Genomic DNA, 20364 nt, shown 5'->3' on the forward strand with positions numbered 1-20364 from the left:
TTTATTTTAATTGTTTATTTTAGTGGAATCATTTATTGTATTTTTATTGAAATTGGTATTTTAATCTAGTGTTAATTACATCGTATATTTTATATTGGTTATCATAAATTTTGCACAAATTATAATAAGTATTGAACATAATTGTAACATCAAAGGCTGATTAGACAAATTGTATGTATTTATAGACAAATAGAAAATAAATAGCCCTGATAATGTTAGGTGGACGAAATAATTAAAAAAAAAAACACTGCTCACAAAATTACGTGTGAATCAAATCATACTTGTATGAAACTGAATGCAGCAAAATTTCTGCCAGCCGAAATTCTGCGACTCACAATTCACAAAGTAGGTACACTCGTTTGGATTTACCTTTAGCCCGGGCGTGCACTAGCGGCCAGGCCGCAGCGGCCATCGAGAGTATGGTGTGGCCGCAGGTCGCGTTGCAGCCAGGTGCGCTTCGTCTATGGCGGTTTCATACTAAAGTATATCTATCTCGATGGCCGCTAGTGCGCGCCCGGGCTTAGTATTAAAATAATGATAGCTTCACTCTCACGCCAATCTACATAGCTGCCGTAGAAAGACACGTCTTGGCAGATAAAAAGCAGGCTGCAGGAATATTATGGATTCGCAAAAAGCCTGACAGTAAGTAAAAATAGCTGTTAAGGGGGCGACTAACCCTAAATTGTTGATTTTATCAATCATTTTTATACTTGAAAATAAGCCCTGAATTGTTTTATTTTCTAAAAATAGATACTACATTATATTTCCGATGATCCGACCTAGCGAAAACACTCTTTCCCGATAGAAAAAAATCACAAAGATGCATCTAATCTTCACGAATTTTTCATAGATTGCCATAACCGTGCATTAAACTAAGTTAATATTTTAACACATTGTATAAACGGTACGAAGAAACGTGATCGTATTTCCGAAGGTTGAATATGAATCGAAGACAGTTATTTAACAATCGATCGAGTTTGTTGAGTTTGTCGGCATTAAGATCTAAACAGCACACGTCACCATAGTCGATTATAGGGAAAATGAGGGTCTGGACCAGCAAAGTCTTGACCGGAGTAGGAAGGAAATTTTGAGACGGTAAAGGGGTCGTAGCGTATTTGTGACTTTACTTGACACATTAGAAATATGGGATTGCCAAGTTAGAGAGGAATCAATATGTAAACCAAGGTCTTTTACGCTTGTACTAAAAGTAATAACAGAACCGTTGTAGATAACCGGTGGAAGAGCGCCTATGTTCACTTTACATAAGCATCTCGGGCTACCTAACAAAATTGCCTGGCATTTTGTGGGATTTACTAATAATCCGAAGTTACTGCTCTTAAAACCTGGTTTAATTCCGCAATGGCTGCTGATAGCTGCTCCAATCCTGCCTGGATATAAAGTTGCAGGTCATCGGCATACAGATGATACGCAATATGAAGTCTTTTAGTGAGTAGATTTATAAAAATACAGAAAAGTAGTGGAGATAAAATACCGCCTTGTGGAACGCCAGCGTCAAGGTTCTGCCACTTAGAGGATGAGCTCTCCGTGCGTACCGACTGCTGACGACCACGAAGATAAGAGGAAATCCAAGTAAGTACTTCAGACGAAATCGGAAGTCCAGAGAGTGCTGCCAGTAGGATGTCATGATCGACATTATTAAATGCGTTAGAGAAATCTACCAGCACTAAAATGGTAATCAAAGAGTTCTCGAAACCAGCTCTGATATCACCTGTTACTTTTAACAGAGCAGAGGTTGTGCTATGTCCAGGTCTGAATCCCGATTGAAGTGGGGAGAGCAAATTATTTCCGAAGACAAACCTGGACAGCTGCTTGTGAACGCAGGCTTCGAGAACCTTTGATAGGAAAGGAAGGATGGAGATAGGACGGAAATGAGTAGGTTCAGTTGGGTTGGGGATTTTCGGAAGCGGGCGAACAAAGGCTTTGCGCCATAGATTTGGGAATACTGAGAGAGCAAGGGAGAAGTTTATAATGTGGGAGATGGCAGGCAGAAGTTCATTTTGAATGGTGGTGATCATGCGGCGACTAATGTCATCACAACCTACGGCTTTTGATACTATTGACTTTATAGTCTTGTCGATTTCGTCTAAAGTAACTGGAGAAAACTGAAAAGGGGCTAAATTAGGACGAGATAAACCGTTAAGATAACTAATGGTCTGAAATTTTGTGTGATCATCTAGCCTTACTATCGAAGAAAAATGGAGGTTTAAATCATCAAGTCTAATAGATCTGGGTAGTTCCAGGATTTCTTGCGACTTTCCTACACCAATAGTTCCAAGGAACTTCCAGATATTAGGAGGGGATAATGAAGCTACATTTTTGAAAATATGGCGAAAAAATTTTAGATTCTTCATCAAATTATTTGTGCGCGTTCTTGTTGTAATATAACTTCTTGGGGCATTAGTAGCAGAATGGGGGTGCGATTTAACATTCATTTCTTCCTAAAAATAAAATAAAACCCAAGCTTGGTGTTAGAGTATATTAGATTTGGTATCCGTCAGTGGGCAGCAGCCAGGAGCGCATGACGCCGTCCACCCAGGTGCGGAACTTGGCGACGCGGACGTACGCGGCGGGCACGTCGCGCTGGTTGCAGCCGATGCCCCACGCCACCAGCCCCGACAGCTTGTAGCGGTCGCCGCCGATGGGGCACACGAGCGGCGCGCCGCCGTCACCCTGGACACATTTTGTTGTTAAAAATTTTAAAAACACACTACATTGGAAAGACGCGACACTTCAAATGCTGCTGAAGAGCTTATATGTATACGAAGCTGTCCCGGCAAATGTTGTTTTGCCATATAAATAATTTTTGGTATGAAAAATAAATGTTGGCCGATTCTCAGACCTCAATATGCTCACAAAAATTCATGAGAATCGGCCAAGCCGTTTCGGAGGAGTACGGGAACGAACATTGTGACACAAGAATTTTATATATAAGATGAATGTCTAACACAATTTTATAGATCCGATTCCGAATCGAACTAGGCCGTGGGTCGACCCTACACGATGCAATTAAAAATATGGTACAATGAAAATTTAAGTAGCTCAAACTTTCGTTCAATAATGGCACAATGTACAATATTAACCCTAAACCGTCAATAATATTGCACAATTATTCGTAATATTGGGCAATATAAAATTGACCGTCTAGTCCAGTGGTCCCCAACCTTTTGTTCATGCGGGCCACAAAACATGTTCTGGTCTTGGTGTCGGGCCGCAACAAACATTTTTAGGTTTAGAAAATTAACGATTGAAAAGTGTAAAAAAAATCACGACTGTCACGATGACTTTACATTATTCTGTCGTTGGGCGTCAAAGACCTTTATACTTAGTGAATTTCAAAATGGTTTAGCATCACGCGGGCCACAAATAAAGTCCCGGCGGGCCGCGGGTTGGGGATAGCTGGTCTAGTCCCTAGGGGCCGCCGATAGCGAACGACACGAGAACGTTTTTAGTACTTAGCAAATTTGAAAATTTAAATCGTTTCTAACATTCCAATAAACAACAATGCCATAGGCCTATTAGTAGATAAGAGGTCTACCTGACAAGTGTCCTTCCCCTCTCCGCCGGCGCAGACGAAGCTGTCGTGCAGCACGAAGCGCTGACCCAGGCGCGTGGTCCGCATGAGGCGCGCGCACGTCGCGTGCGGGACCATGTTCACCTCCACCTTCTTGAGGATCACCGCGTAACGACCCTTCTGACCTGGAATACCAGAAATGAAGACGTGAGTGGATGAACACGATAACTAACATTTTGAAATATACGGACATTTTATCCCTTAAATGTATTTAATTTAAAAGTATCTTGCATTTTGTATTCCAGATACATTGTACAGATATTTTGTAAATCTCATAAAGTTAATATAGGTACCTAGCGGAATAGAGCAACAATCTCGAGCTGTCAAACGAAACCGAAATTGGTTTCATCTGTGTGTAAAAATATGTGTACGTATACACTTACACAAGCATGATTGAACATGAATTCTATGAGTTAAATTGTCAACGTGCGGCACGTGCCGACTGGACGTCAAAAAAAGAGTGCTGCTGTCATGTATCACACGTCTCTTTTTACCACGCAGTGTTACTCATAGACATAATATAATGCTAAAGACCAACAAAGAGTGCGAGAGAGAAGAAAATCCTTTATGGAATTATAACAAGATGAAAAGAGAGAGGCAGTCTAATAAAAATTGTAACAACTTTTATTTGACAGGTCGTCAAAAGTCGTCAATCGTTTTTATGCCCTTTCGGTATTTGCAATTTATTATTTAAATCGTATGTTATTTTCAACAAATACTATTATAAATAACAATAATAACTTGTGCTGTGAGTGATTGCAGTGTAAATCATAGGAATAATCCTGAAAAATATACATTTCACCCGTAATTAATCTTCATGTCCTAATTGCTACGATGTGTTTATTTTTGCTATATTCTGGTCTTTAGTTCTCTATTTCAAATAAAATATTGTGAATCCTCCCTTTTACTTTCATATTTTGCGTAACTAAAGGTACTATTGTTCCTATATTACACAAATTTTGAAGAAAAATTTTTATCAAAATTTCTTACATATACGCTAGTGCTTGAATCCACCTTGAATCAAATTTATCGATATGCTTATCGATATTTTACAATAACATAAATCTAAAATAAAAATCATTTATCACCTTAAGCCCGGCCGCACATTATCCGAAATTTCTGATCAGAAAAATTCGGACGCCCGGCGGAACGCACTCTGTTCATACATTTTGTTGTAGACCCATCATACTAAAAGAATTTCTGACGTGTCAAAATGTATGAGCGGGGCGGGGCGTACGAATTTTTGTGATCAGAAATTCGGAAAATGTGCGGCCGGACTAAAAAGGGCATATTATATTATTTTAACTAATATAATATAGTATAGTATAATATAGCTAATATAATATAACTACTATAATATAGAGTGACTCTAAAACTAGAGGAAGGTTTATATTTATATATCATAATCATTTGTTTTACAGATTCCCTCAAGATCCTCTAATAAGAGGAAAATGGCTGAAATTAATTGGGCGTGTTGGTTGGAATTCAAGAAAAATTCAACAATATGTAGGCAAACATTTCATTGAAAATTTTTAAAGAAAAATTAGAATAAATACTATTTTGGTTAAAGGAGCTATCCCAACTTTAATTGTGCCAGTAAGTTTGACATACTGTTGCACTTGTTACTGAAGCGATTATTAAAAATAAGCAATTTTACTAATTATACTTATATGAACTAAAAAGTATTAAATAATCCTTATTCTGTACTCAATCTTCATAATTTTGAAGTCGGTACCAGTCCTAAGTTTATTAGTTGCTGTTATACCTATTCTGTCAGAGAACTGGCGATTAGGTTAGCTGGTACCGATTGCAAAATAATGAAGATTGAGAACAGAATTAATACTGAGTACAGAATAAGAATTATTTAATACTTTTTAGTTCATTTAACTTGGAATTCAATTGTTTACGCGGTCGCATCCGACCGCTTGGGAGTTTACGAAAAATAAAATAAAATATTACATATTGTTTGAATTTCTGTACCATGCTGTATGTTTGCGTAACGCAAAGAGAATATAATCACTACGTACGTAACGGTCCGTTCAAAAGTTTTTGCATTTATACAAAGAAGATGGCGGACTTCTTGCGTATGTGTGCATGTACCGCAGTGCAACGTCATGGAAAATTACGATTTTGACTACTTTTACGTAATTATTATCAAAATGATAGTGTGAAACTAAAAAGAGAACAATATTTTACACTTATTATATGAAGTATCTCATTGGAATACAAAATACTTAGGCGTAAAAACACTAAATCTTTCCCTTGCTGACTGAACTGAATGAACATGCAAACTTTGTATATCACTTTTATATCGATAAATGAATAAAACCAACGGAAAATTTTACGTGTACAGGTAGTAGAATACCTAAATATTAATAAAATGTATCATTTTCTAAGTATAATATTACTATTGTCATTACCTTGGAAGTCGGTTTTAATTTTTTGTTTAAAAATAATAATTTTACTCTTTTTAGCTGTCCTTAAGGTTTTCTATACTTACAGTTGGTGTTTTAAAAAATCAAAATCAAAATTGCTTTATTTCTGAACAAAAATAAAATATATTTTCAGAATACATGGTGCCTACCACCGGTTCGGTAACTAAGCCGACGAGAAGAACCGGCGTAAGAAACTCGCACGCCCACTTTTTACCAAAAAAAGTGAGAAAAAAAATAATCTTTTAAAACAAAATTTACAATGCTGTAACTAAAAATTATACAATGTAAACATAGATAGATACATAATAATTGTAAGTCATGTAGAAGTAGCCTTGCAAGCAGTCATTCAGCATTCTACTCCCAAGATGTGCCATCAATTATGAAATCATTTTGGCTTTGGCACAAAACGTTCTTTGACTACTTTTTTAAATTTATTAATTGAAAGATTTTGAACGTTTTCTGGGACCATATGTTCCCATTTGAATATCACGGAGTCACTTCGATTTCTCATTGTTTCCATCACCAGACCACCACTTTTGTGAACATGATACCTACTCGGAACAATACAATGTACAGCAAAAGAAAAAATTTGAAAATTGGTTCATAAACGGCGGTGTAATTGTTGAACATACATAAAAATATATCCACAGGCGAACGTCTAGACTCCTCCTGTTTGGAAGTCGGTTTAAAATAATTGTAATAAAATAATATGATATTTTTTGATATGTATTTAATTTAAGAATAAAATATAATATACTATGTGTGTTGTTTACTTTCAACGTTTACTTTCAATGTAAGGACTGATTTACCAGATAGATTTTACCTGAGTAATAAATAAGTAACTTTATAATGTGTTAAGTGTAAATTATTTACCCCTATAAGAACCTCATGTCATAACATATCCGACGATTGAAAAATCATTGCAAAAGAAAATGTGTATCTACTTTTCAATCGTCACCTTTTTTTGCCAATTAAAATTTATGATACCTAATTTGAAATACAAATCTATCAAAGTTGCATATTATTTATTTCTTATAGAAACTCAGGTAAAATAACTCGAACGGACTAAACTATCGATAGCAAAATACTATACTATCGATAGTAAAATATACATCACTAGCACACGCACACATTGACAGATCAAAAATGGTCACGCATTTTCAAGTTGTCAGGTGGACGGTGGTCTTTACGACAGTATATATTATGTCTATGGTGTTACTGATAGTGACATATCTCTTGCTCAGGCATTTGTTTCTCTATTCCGCTAAATATATTAACTTTATTTTTTTAAACGGGCTTTGGCCCACCACACATCACTGTATCTCCTGTGTCGCAAGGATCGACAGCGGCATCCAACCACGAAAACCCTTTGATATGATCTCAGGGAGCCCGAGGGACATGCTAAAGCTGTCTTGGGACCCGCAACGAAATTAATCAGAAGAAAATAGGAGGAGTAGGAAGAATTCCAGATTCCCTCCCCAATATAAAGCGGGAGACAGCACAAAGTTGCAGTGACCGAAAGTCAAAGAACTGAAGGGGAGAAGCACCACGGGAATAAACGTTAATAATAATAGTGACTACTACGCTAGAGCTAAATTAATTTTTTGTGTTGCCAATAATAATTGTGACAAAAACGCTTGACGGCACGGAAGTTCCTAGCGCTGTCCACGAGATCACCGTAGTATGCAACACCAGATGTGCAGAGTAGGTTATTTAGCATTGTAGTTCTTTCGTCCTGCCAGAGACTGCACTCCCAGAGAACATTTTTTCAAACATGTTGCCTTCGGTCGAGCACTCGCACATGGTGATGCTACCAGATTAAATCCGTAGAGTTTGGCCTTAAAATTTCCATGACCGGTCAGGAATTGAGAAACGCAGTGATCAATATCCATCCAATGTTTGGATAGTCGTTCACGAATATTAGGGAAAAAATTATATAAAGATGTCGCCCTTTGGTGGAACAGTCCCAACGCGTCTGCCATTCGGAGATTAGGCTTTGCAAAGAGTTTTCTAAAGGTTCAAACAATCTTGCTATTTTATTTCTATCGCGAGCGCTTAAAAAGAACGGGTTATCAATGTTTTTGTTATGATAGTACATAGTCGGCAAAGATCAAAGGACATTTGTCGCAAGCTTCGTGCTTCATCCACACATAGGCCGCGCGATCAGTTCGCCCGGAGTTATAGTTATCATAATTATAATAATATGTAATAATTTTTATATGTAATAATTTTATAAATAATAAGTAGGTAATAAAATAATTACTTATATTATTTTAATATTATAAAATATTATGTAAAAGTGTGTTTATTTCTTTGTTTGTTACGTTTTCTCGCCTTTTATTTATTTATTTCGAGAATACCCTTTAAAAACTTTTTCTTGTCCACATTTACAAAGTAATTATATACTGTGAATAAATATACAGCTACAGCTGTTAGCGACTCAACATCCATTTTGAATCCGTCCGCACATTGGCGCGATCCAAAGCATACTGAGCGACCTTCCTATGTGTGGATTACTCACAAACGCCGTTGCAAGCGCACTGCCAACGCGTCTGCGAACGCGTTGGCCAACGCGTTCGCCTATATGGGGAGGCGGCCATAGACGAAGTTTAGTTTGACCGTTAGAAAAGTAAGAATGTATTATAGAATAAATATTGCAGTAACACCCTCGATTTTTTAGTTTTAATAGCACCATCGGCCACCAGGCATGGTCGAAGGCCCCGGAAATATCTAATGAAATATCGACCACGTATTTAGTTTTCGACAAATTAACTATTTTTCTTACTCCTAACACCGCGTCCACAGTCGATTTCCCGGCGGTGAAACCGAACTGATGGCTATGGAATTTAGGGCCACCGGGTAGCAGGCGAGGTACGATGAGACGTTCTAGTAATTTACCTAAGCAAGGCAGTAACGTTATCGGACGGTAAGATTTTGGGTCGTCAGGAGGTTTGTTTCCCGCTTTAGGTATTAATTTTATGCAACCGGAACGCCAAATTTTTCTAAATATACCTTCTGCGATACATCTGTTGTAAACATATAGAATCGATGAATTGGCCGCTAAACACGCTTGCTTTATCATAATATTCGATATTTTATCCTCGCCTGCAGATTTTTTTATAGGCAAAAGGTTTACTATTTAAATAAACTCCTCCGGGGTTGGTAAATCTGAGACCGGTGTATGAATGGGGTCTAACATTCTACTCCTAATGTCGCGATGGTGTTCGTCATCCAAGGAGGGCTCGTCGTCTGGGATGAGAACGTTTAGATATGCCTTCGCCGTTTCCTCTAAACTAAAAGTGTAAGAGTCGTTAATTTTAATATTTGAGAAAAAGTTTGGCTCATTACTACTACTGGGTTTAAGCTCGTGATATAAAGAGGACCAGGGTCCGTCAGGATGCATTGACGTCGGCGCCAATAATAATTTTATTACCCGCGAGAGATCGTAATACGCGGCGAAGTTGATGCAAATGGGGACCTACGGAATCCGAGTACTGAAAATAGCAGCTTACAACGTAAAGTTTAAACTGAGGACACGATACCTCGGCTACCGCACAGTGCGACGTCAAAAGGTTAGTTAAGGCCGTGACTGAAAATCTAGACTGAGGTGTGTAAATACCCGCGCGAGCTAGGTTATTAATTTGTAATATCTTCGACCGTAGCGACGCGAGTTGATATTGCTCCTGTACGAGCACCAAGTCTAAATTGTAATCGGAAACAAACTTTTCTAATTCTATCGTTGCGTGCTTATTATTGTGGCGGTTTAATTACTGTCCTATATTTAAACTATCCATACCGAGTCGTTAAAATAAGTTGCTCCATTTTAGACTTATACGTAGGACAATCTGGGGAGCCTGTGGGGTGGTCGGTCGGTTTTTTATATCGCAAACAACACCGCAAACCGGCTTAAAGTCGTCTTTATCTTTTTTTGGGCAGCTATCCGAGCTATGACCTTCAGCGCAATGTTTACAGCATGGCTTTGTGTCACGACAGAATTTAGCGGTGTGCCCATACTGTTGACAGTTAGCGCAGCGCACGAGTTCGACGTCATCTACAAAGCGACACATCGCCCAGTCGATAAAAAGTTTTTCTTTTGTTTCGATGAGGTGTTGACGCACTTTAGGGTCTAGTTCGATACCTATCCATTTACGTTTATTATATTCTTTGTTTAAAATACGACGTCTTACTATTTTTGTCGAACTCATGAATTGATCTTGTGTCACATTAATTTCGCCGTTAACGTTTTGGTTGTACAGGGATAATAGAAAATTATCGTCTGTAATGTGTTGTGGAACATCTTTGATGAGGATGCGCGGGCTACGCCCCTTGGGTGTCTCGAGACGGAGGCCGGCAGATTTTAGCGCTTCGACTGACTTTAATTTTTTAACTTGCGACTCGCTCGTGAGGCGCAGAAGCACGCCCGAATTAGCTGTTTTCTTAACGCCGTGAAATTGAAAACCGTCAGCCGGGTTTATGACCTTCATCAAAGCCTGCTTGGTCTCAGTTGCCGATTTTAATTCCGCCGATTTTTTTTGCGTGGGGTAGGCTATAACACACGGGAGTGGTTTACGTGTCTCGACGGGGGGAACCGATTTCGCGAGTTTCAGTTTTAGGGCCTCGGAATAAGAGACCGGAGGCGCCGCGGGGGCCGGTTTCACGACCTGATTAAGTTTAACGGATAGTAAATCTCGCTCCAAATTCGTGACTTTGGTTTCAAGTGACGAGTTTTTAATGGCAAGAAGAGAAACTATGGTTGTCAGTTTTTGTGTTAAGTTCATTATATCGGATTTATTGGCAAAGTTATTGCGCCTCGAGACAGTGTCGTTAGCGAATTCGTTAATTTTTCCCAAGTAGGAGGACGCTTCGCGGACTAACTCGCAGTAATTAAACGAATCATCGACTGCGCTGCTTGTGTCTAATAATGAAATTACCGGGGACTGCGGTTCGTCCCTTATGGGTTGGTGACGTTTTTCGACTGGTGACACGTATGAAGGCGATAGTTGGGACAGTAAACGTTTGCCGGATGAAGTTGGCGGGGACCGAGGTATGCCGTCCCTTCTTTCAAATGGGTTTCTATTTTTATTAGACTTTTTATTAGCCATTAGACTAGCGATTCGTTTATGCAATTGACCATACATTTTTGGTCGGGATTCCATAAAGAAGCGATTAAGAAACGTCTTGGCTAGGGCCTCAGGGACTTTAACGTCAGTTGCACACCAAAACAGCCTTGTTATTGGTTTTCACTGTAATCGCATGTTATCTTACCGAAGACATCCTTCCCCCATCCGTTGGCAAAGCAGCTCTTGGCGGTGTCGAAGTCCTCGTCCTGGTCGGGGAGGCAGGCGACGTTGATGTGGGCGTCCAGCGTCACCGGGTGCTGCAGCAGCAGCAGCGCCATGTCGTTGCGGAGACTCTTCGGGTGGAAGTCTGGAACAGCATAAGCCTCATTTTAATGGGTCTCCAAAATTATATAATACTAGCTGTCCCGGCAAAAGTTTATTTGCCATATAAAGTATTTCGCCCGTATTATTTTATTGAAGTGACTAAATACCATGGCAACGTCCATCGCTATCCCGTCGCACAAACAATGGTCGCCGTCAGTCTCGAGTTGTAATAATTTACTATTATTTATTCAACAAATGCACTTATCAATATAAAAAGTACCCATTAGCCGATTCTCAGACCCACTGAATATGCATATAAAATTTGGTCAAAATCAGTAAAGCCGTTTCGGAGGAGTACGCGGCCTAACATTATGACATGAGAATTTTATATACAGGGTGTAACAAAAATAAGTGATAATACTTTAGGGTGTGTACATGTTCCTTGTAGAGAGTTCACTGTGAGAGTAGCAGCGCTGAAAGACCTAAATATTTTTTCACTTTTGTATGGGGAAACTCGTGACGCTCGGGCCCTTGCCCATACAAAAGTGAAAAATTTTTTTCGTCTTTCAGCTCTGCTACTTTCACAGTAAACTCTCTACAAGGAACACGTACACATCCTAAAGTATTATCACTTATTTTTGTTACACACTGTAAAAGATATTCATGCCGGTATAATAAATGCGATAGTGTATGTTTGTCCATTAACCACTAAACCGTTCATGATGAAATTTTCATCAATTTCAAAGTCAAAATTATCATCGCGTGCGTATTACGTTTTATCAAACGTAATACGCACGCGATGATAATTTTGACGCAAAAAAGGCTGCGGGCAATTGCTTTGTTGCGTCAAAATCCGTTAGTTTAGTATAATATGGTTTAATCAACAATAAAGTGTGATAATATTACCTTCTCTGATGACCATCTTCTCAACGAGCACTTCCTGTGACTTGAGACGTTCCTTGACGGTCTGCGTGTCCCACTCGCCCGCACGAATCAATATCTTCTTGAATCTGAAATGAGAAACACTCTCTAAGCACATTTCTAACTTATGAAGAAATCAAAGAAACCTATTCCATACTGATTTAGAAACAGATATCTCTGACAATTTTCTCATTTGGAAAGACATGCCTGCGGGCGTGTCCGCCATGGCCAGTTGCGCAGGAGTAATTTTATAGTGCCCAAATGTGTGCGCAGTACACAAGAGCACTCTCTTTTCCTTTGCTCTCATAACCCATTGGGACAGAAGACCGACACGACGGGCGAGAGATCAGGCGAAAGATCAGACTTTTTACATGCCCCTCCGACGCATGGATCACCTTATATATCAGATAAATAAAATAAATAATAAAATAAAAAATGTTTTATTTCTGAGTAGATTTTAAGAAAATACTTTCAGAATGTTAATATTAGCTACGGTGCCTACCACCGGTTCGGGAACTATCCCGGCGAGAAGAACCGGCGTAAGAAACTCGCACGGGGCCCACTTTTTTTACCAAAAAAAAGTGAGGTAAAAAAATTAATCTTTTAAAATAAAATTTACAATGCTGTAACTTAAACAACAACATACATACATAGTAAGTCATGTACAATAATGTAGAAGTAGCCTTGTAAGCAGCCATCCTACTCCCAAGATGTGCCATCATTTATGAAATCATTGACCTTATAATAGGCTTTGGCACACAAACGCTCTTTGACTACTATAATTGATAATCTGGTGATTAGCTTGCATTGTTGATTGTCCTAACCAAACTTGGAAATAAACGTTTCCAACGTGGGAATCGAACCCACGACCTGCGAGTCCAGACTCAAGAACCACGGAGGCGCAAAAAATACAAATATTATTATTTAAGGGGGGGGGATCTCTCTATTCACTTGAGTGCGACGTGTGCGCCGGTCATGACGACCTGCGGGTGTATGAGGACGCCAACGCCGCCGTACTCGCCGCTGTCACCGTCCAGGATCGCCACCACCCACGGGAACTCACCGAGCTGCGCTACTAGGGAGGGGGGATCTCTCTACTCACTTGAGCGCGACGTGTGCGCCGGTCATGACGACCTGCGGGTGTATGAGGACGCCGACGCCGCCGTACTCGCCGCTGTCACCGTCCAGGATCGCCACCACCCACGGGAACTCACCGAGCTGCGCTACTAGGGAGGGGGGATCTCTCTACTCACTTCAGCGCGACGTGTGCGCCGGTCATGACGACCTGCGGGCGTATGAGGACGCCGACGCCGCCGTACTCGCCGCTGTCACCGTCCAGGATCGCCACCACCCACGGGAACTCACCGAGCTGCGCTACTGGGGAGTGGGGATCTCTCTACTCACTTGAGCGCGACGTGTGCGCCGGTCATGACGACCTGCGGGTGTATGAGGACGCCGACGCCGCCGTACTCTCCGCTGTCACCGTTCAGGATCGCCACCACCCACGGGAACTCACCGAACTGAGCTTCCTCGCCCTGGAAACGGGTGAAGCAAAAAGAGTAAGTGTGTGTTACTGAACAGGTTCGGATTTATATTTTTTACGGGTATAGGCCACTTTCATTTTGTCGCCCCTATGTACGAACGCTCATTGAACTCGAACGTCCTAGGATGGCAACAGAGCATAAATTTAACACAACTGCAATAGAAATGTGAAAGAATAGACCTATTGGCATAAATAAGATTTCTTTCTGCCTCTTTGCGTATTCGTAACGTATTCTTGAGTATTTGTCATGTCGAAGACTAAAGTCCGATTTCTATGGAGTCTAGGTACTTACCTATAATCTACAATATGCTAAGTGAGCTAGATAGAAAGGTATAATGATCCACGCACCGATTTCGGTGACGGTAGCCGGTTTCATTGAAAACAGACCAGTTACGCAGGAGTAATTTTATAGTGCCCGAGTGTGTGCACTGTGCGCAGTACACAAGAGCACTCTCTATTCCATACCCAGTGGCTCGGATGGCGCGAGATTAGGCGCAGGACCGACTTTTTACATGCCCATCCGACGCATGGATCATCTTGCTTGTCAGACAATCAGGTGATCAGCCTTCATAGTCCTAACCAAACTTGGAAATAACAACCTGCGACCTCCGAATCAAGAGCCACGCTCTATAGTCTATAACCACTGGACCACGGAGGCGTTCATAATATACATATAAGGGTGTGCTCACAGTGCCGCCGGTGATGCTGACGTCGATGCCGTTCTTGTTGCGGTAGCCGCAGCCGCGCGCGACGGGCGGCCGCACGGTCAGGACGTCCTCCTCCGCCCTGATGCCCTTGCAGCACTTCTCCACGCTCTCCTGACACTCATCCTCGCCGAATCTGAACATGTCACACAAATTATAGGTAAACAGCAATTTAATTTTAAATATCCTCAATATAAGTCATAATATTTAAAGCACAACGAGCAATCGAAGTTATTTCACCCTAGATAAGACCTGGCGCGATCTCATCATGAAATTTGGTGGAGGAAAAGCGCAATACCTGTGTCGAATTAGGGGGGGGCGCGAGGAAGAACCCAGTTTTTATGCCAATTATATAGGATTTAGGAAACACTCTAACGCCTCTAGTCCGACGCTGCGAACTGCGAAATCTCTGCGAAACATCAATAGAAGATGCAATATAATGCACTGTCTTGTGGCGGATGAGACAGCAAATCGGTTCGCCGCTGTTTTGCAGTTCGCAGCGTCTGTGGACTAGAGGCGTAAAAAACACGAAATACCTACACAACTAGATAGTAGCTATAGTACTTCTAGATCTACTACCTAGTTGTGTATTTCGGTGTGTACAGCTGTTGTACCCACCTTATATCGAGCTGTCCCCAGCCCGTGACGCTCCCGTTGGTCACGTAGATGCCATTGTCGTTCCCATCGCACAGATAATAAGGCACACATTTGCACGAATCCCCGTTTTTGTCCGTGTACGTGGTCGCAACTGTTGTAGGAGAAACCATTATCTGAAATGAAATAAAAGAAAAAAATTAGCACTTAATTTTAACTTCTTTTCGCCTGTAAAAAACCATGCTTGTAAGTAATTAAACAGAACGATATCTAAGAAATACTTAGAATTTACAAACTCGAAACCTCATGTAAATAGAAATGATCTAAAAGAGGGAAGCAGAAAATCATTCAGCAGTTTATATACAGTTTCTCTGACGAAAAATTGGATTAGATGGGATTGCTGTCTTTATAATACTGGCAATACCAAACTTTATTTCTATCTACTAATTAGTATAATATAATATTATGATGACGAGACTGGGCATACGGTTTTGCATTGCAAATAAAACTTTAAAATACTAGTTTTCAGTATAATGTGAAGTTTTGTGTCTAATTATTCAAAAATTCAAAGGCTTTAATAAGCATCCAAAACATACTTTTACTGCCGCACTCAGAGACGAACATTATAATTACTGAGATATTATTATAATTAAGTACTTACTTACTTAAATTTATTGTATTATAAATTTTTGACCTTAGCCTTACATTATCTGTCAAACTCTTAATTAAATTAAAGGTTAATCATAATTAAATGTCTCTGAGTGTGGCAGACAGTTATTTTAACTGGGTATTTAAAGTTTTACGCCTCGAATCTCGATGTTAGGACTTTAGTATCTAGATACTGAGTATAAACTCACATCCTCCAGGCGGTTGGGGTTGGGCGGTCGTTGTGTGGCTGGCGTGCCGAAGATCTCCTCCAGCAGCTGCGGGCTGAGCGTGTTGTCCTGCGGGTACGCCAGCGCGCACGCCGCCGCCAGCAGGATCACCAACATCTAAAACATGCTATTTTGAGGCCTAATTTCACCAACGACTAATAAAGTTACACGCTCGAATTAGTATTACGTTAGCTCTATCGTTTTTCATATTAATAAAAGAGAAGATACATGACATTTTAACAAGCTGTGTTAACAACACTAACAGACGTTGGAGAAATTGGACCGGAATCTACCTATGCCACGTTTCTAAATTTTATGACAGGTGTTCCATCTTTGATTGGTTAATTTTTAGGGTTCCGTACCCAAAGGGTAAAAACGGGTCCCTACTTTTATATACTATAATAAATAAATATTATAACAGGTTTATACGTGGTAGAGCCATGCTTCGGCACGAATGGGCCATCTCGACCGGAGAAATACCACGTTCTCACAGAAAACCGGCGTGAAACAGCGCTTGCGCTGTGTTTCGCCGAGTGAGTGAGTTTACTGGAGGCTCAATCCCCTACCCTATTCCCTTCCCTACCCTACCCTATTCCCTTCCCTTCCCTACCCTCCCCTATTACCCTATTCCCTCTTAAAAGGCCAGCAACACACTTGCAGCTCTTCTGATGCTGCGAGTGTCCATGGGCGACGGAAGTTGCTTTCCATCAGGTGACCCGTTTGCTCGTTTGCCCCCTTATTTCATTAAAAAAAAAAAAACTACTGAGACTTCGATGTCTGTCCGTCTGTCTCCAGGCTGTAACTCAAGAACCGCTATAGCTAGACTTCTGAAATTTTCACAGATTTTGTATTTCTGTTGCCGCTATAACAACAAATACTAAGAACAAAATAAAATGAATATTTAAGGGGGGCTCCCATACAACTTTTTTTTTTGTCTTTTTTGCTCGTAATCAATAATGGTAGCAGCTAGGCACTTGAAATACTCACAATATTCTTAATTATATTTGTACTTTAATAATTAATCATAAAATTAAAATAAAATAAATATCTAAAGGGAGCTCCCATACAAAAAAACACAATTTTTTGCCAACTTTCGCTCAATAACGGCACGGAACCCTTAATAAACTCAGTATTCGCTAGTTATTCGTTAGTCGTAGGATTTTCCAATACATAAATCTAACTTAACTATTAAATCAGGCGAATTAAATTTGCCTAAGGCTCTGTAACTTAAACATCATAATTATTTTCCTATAAAATCGGCCAAAAATTATAATATTAAGTACTTAAGTATTTCACAGAATTTACAATTAACGGCAAAAATTGAGCAATCTACCTACGTACTTACGTCACTCAGACGTAATCGCATTAAATGCAATTTAAATAAACAAATAATAGCTATCTGTTGTAAGAAGAGCAGAGCCAAAGGGCAAGATTACTCAGCTCAGGGTTGATGCCTGCATAAGGGCTACCTCCAAGCTATAAAACTAAACATATTATATCTCCGCGCATCAGACGTGCAAATTGAAGTGCGGACTAACTAGAGGAATCTACTTCCAGCAGTCATCTCATCTAGGCAAGCAGAAGTGACAGGGGTATATTGTATAGATAGGTATGTCCCCAAGTCCTAATCTTTTCGTATTTCTGAAAGCAAACCTCAGGAGCTGTGTATATAAGTAATAATAAGTATATAGAGTCCACTTTAAAAGTAGAAGCGCTGAAAGAGTGAATTTTTTCGTGCTTTGTATCGGCAACTGCCCCAGCGCGGTGTTATGTATTTGCCCATACAACATTTAAAAAAGTTACCCTTTCAGGGCTGCTACTTTCACCAAATCTTCACGGCGAACTTTATAACATACTACGTTTTGTCACACACTGTATGCAGTATGGACTATGGTCTATGGATATTGGATAATATAGAAGTGCCAAAGCTTCTGTTGATTGCTTTACATTTATTTACATTTATCCTAAAGTTCCATGCATATTTTATTAATATTGTTTATTTGGCAGCCCTGGGTATTGTAAAACAAGTTCGCTCGTTTGCGACTCGACCGGTCATCACTCATCTAGCCTTGGGTCATATGAATCTGAAGTTTATGTAACTTGTTGGTCTGTTGGTTGAAAGTATATTACTTAATTCGATAACTTAAAAAGATTAGTCTGTGAAGAAATGTAATCAAATTTTAAAACAGCAACTTTTATGCGATACCGATACCAAAAAAATCCCCCAAAGGATGGATTCCTCCCAAACTGGCATCACTGGGCACATATTACCTATATGGGCTATACCTACTCCATAGGAGTGAGCTATAGAGTGTAGTGTTTACATAGTAGGTAGTACGTACCTAGTTCTGTATATTTTCCCAAAATAGTAATCTTACGTAGAACACTTTTCTAACAAAGTGACATTAGATCGATGGGAATCGAATGTAGGATAGCTCACACCATTAGACGATCTAGCTGCTCATTTCATAATTTCCTTTCAACTTCAAAAAGGTGACGTTGAAATATTTTGAGAAACCACACATAATATTTCGCCATTTCTTCGCAAACTTTCTTAACAATAACACATTTTAATCTTCATCTCGCAACTTGACACAAGTTTATCACTTATCAGAGGTTATTTATACCTATAGTAGTAGATAAAACGTTTTAAGGTAAAACCCGAGACACGGCGTCGCGTCCGCAGGGTTCGTAAGGTCACTATAACAAGGAAAAACTACACTAATACTAAGTGTAAATAAATTTAACTGCAAATGTTTTAATCTTGAACTTGGGACACATAAATATTGTAGACTGTAGTATTTATCTAAGGGACAAGTTATTAATACTTACAATTTAGATTTTTTGTTAAGTTACCTGTTTGGCAGTTAACAATATAAATGTTAACTGCCAAACAGGTAACTGACCATATTTTATGAAATTTGTTAAGGTTGTAAAGCAGCTTGCTACTGATCCGCACCGTTATCTATCATCTATGATAAATAAGTTGGACAGCGCTTAACTTTGCTTATGCTAAGTTACAGATAATTAGGTACTAAATAGTACCTAGCTTCTTGGAATACTTACGTGGTATAGTTAGAACCATATTACAACATATCGACCAGCACCGTACTTCAAGAAATAACCAGTATCCAAAGTTTATGGAACATTTTACTAATACATCCTACTTAAAATTAACCATTGTTCAAAGTTTTTGCGCCTTCGTTATTTCCCAAACAAACCGGCTTTAGATAATAGTGAGATATAAACCTTGATTCCTTTTTCGACGATATCATCTAATCACCAAAACAAGTAACCGCAAGTTCGGCGTTCAATTAAAATAAAACAAACTATCTTCGGAACGAGTTTCGTAAATGTCAAAAGTCATCGTACTGACCTTCATGATAATGATGCACTTAAAATGACTAGGTACTAAACGCGTGCGCTCTTCGCCGTAGCGCGGGTTATACTACTTATTCGATCTGCGACTTGATACTTGATCACAGATTTTCCTCAGTCGGTTGTAAATCATAACAATAAATAAAATAAAAACCCATGACGCACAGTTTCGAAGATGTGTGCTTGCCGTATTTTTAATCTTGTGCGAACTTATGCTAAAGATGGCTTTGGGCGACACGTAAGCTTGCGCTAATCAGAATCAAAGTTAAACTTGTTTTAAAATATCATCATTTCTCATATAGAGATAAATACAGGAAACAAGAGGGAAAACATAATAATTATTATGTTTTCTCTCTTATGGCTTAATGTTAACTTTAGATTAATTATAATTAATTAACATTAACTCAACCCTCAGGCTGAAGTGGACCTTGGGTAGTATAGTTGCCACCTTCGGAGGCGACGGCTACATTCTGCAAGACCGTAATTTCACAATATAAGGCTGTAGGTGGAGAACCTGCCACCCATTCCAAAAGCTCCACATGGTTGAAGAACGTTGGTGACCCACTGCTTCCCCGGAGGAATAGCAGCTGTTTGACAGTCTGCTTCAATGATCTATAAAATTAGATGCCGCTTGGTCGCTAATCGCTGCTGTTATAGTTCAGGCGGGTTCGGCGGCCCAGTATCAAGCGGAGTAGGCACCGTTTGTGGAAACCACGAGTGCATTCCTATTTCTACACGCAAATAATAATTATACCCGGTAAACCCGCAAATAATAATTCAGGAATCCAAGATACCAAGAAGATAAAAGATGATTATCGAGTAAAATGAATAAATTAACTCGATAGCTAGGTATTCTACTTCACTCGAGCACGTACATTTTGCAAAATGTCCAGCAGAGCATGGGCGCCGCTCATTGTACATGTTTCGCTACCGGACTT

General features: G+C 39.7%; 1 protein-coding gene across 1 annotated transcript; it reads right to left on the reverse strand.

Moving 5' to 3' along the window:
* Positions 1–2483: 2483 nt before the first annotated feature.
* Positions 2484–19515, reverse strand: LOC121725369 (phenoloxidase-activating factor 2-like). Its single transcript, XM_042112262.1, has 9 exons — positions 19425–19515; positions 16031–16165; positions 15198–15349; positions 14565–14715; positions 13737–13867; positions 12318–12421; positions 11293–11454; positions 3557–3717; positions 2484–2691 (listed from the first exon to the last, which is right to left on the reverse strand). Exons 1-9 carry the CDS (start codon positions 19428–19430, stop codon positions 2500–2502), a joined length of 1194 nt encoding a protein of 397 aa, XP_041968196.1. The 5' UTR covers positions 19431–19515; the 3' UTR covers positions 2484–2499.
* Between the last annotated feature and the right edge of the window lie 849 nt (positions 19516–20364).

The sequence above is a fragment of the Aricia agestis genome, chromosome 3 (assembly GCF_905147365.1).
Source record: "Aricia agestis chromosome 3, ilAriAges1.1, whole genome shotgun sequence".
Taxonomy (NCBI): domain Eukaryota; kingdom Metazoa; phylum Arthropoda; class Insecta; order Lepidoptera; family Lycaenidae; genus Aricia; species Aricia agestis.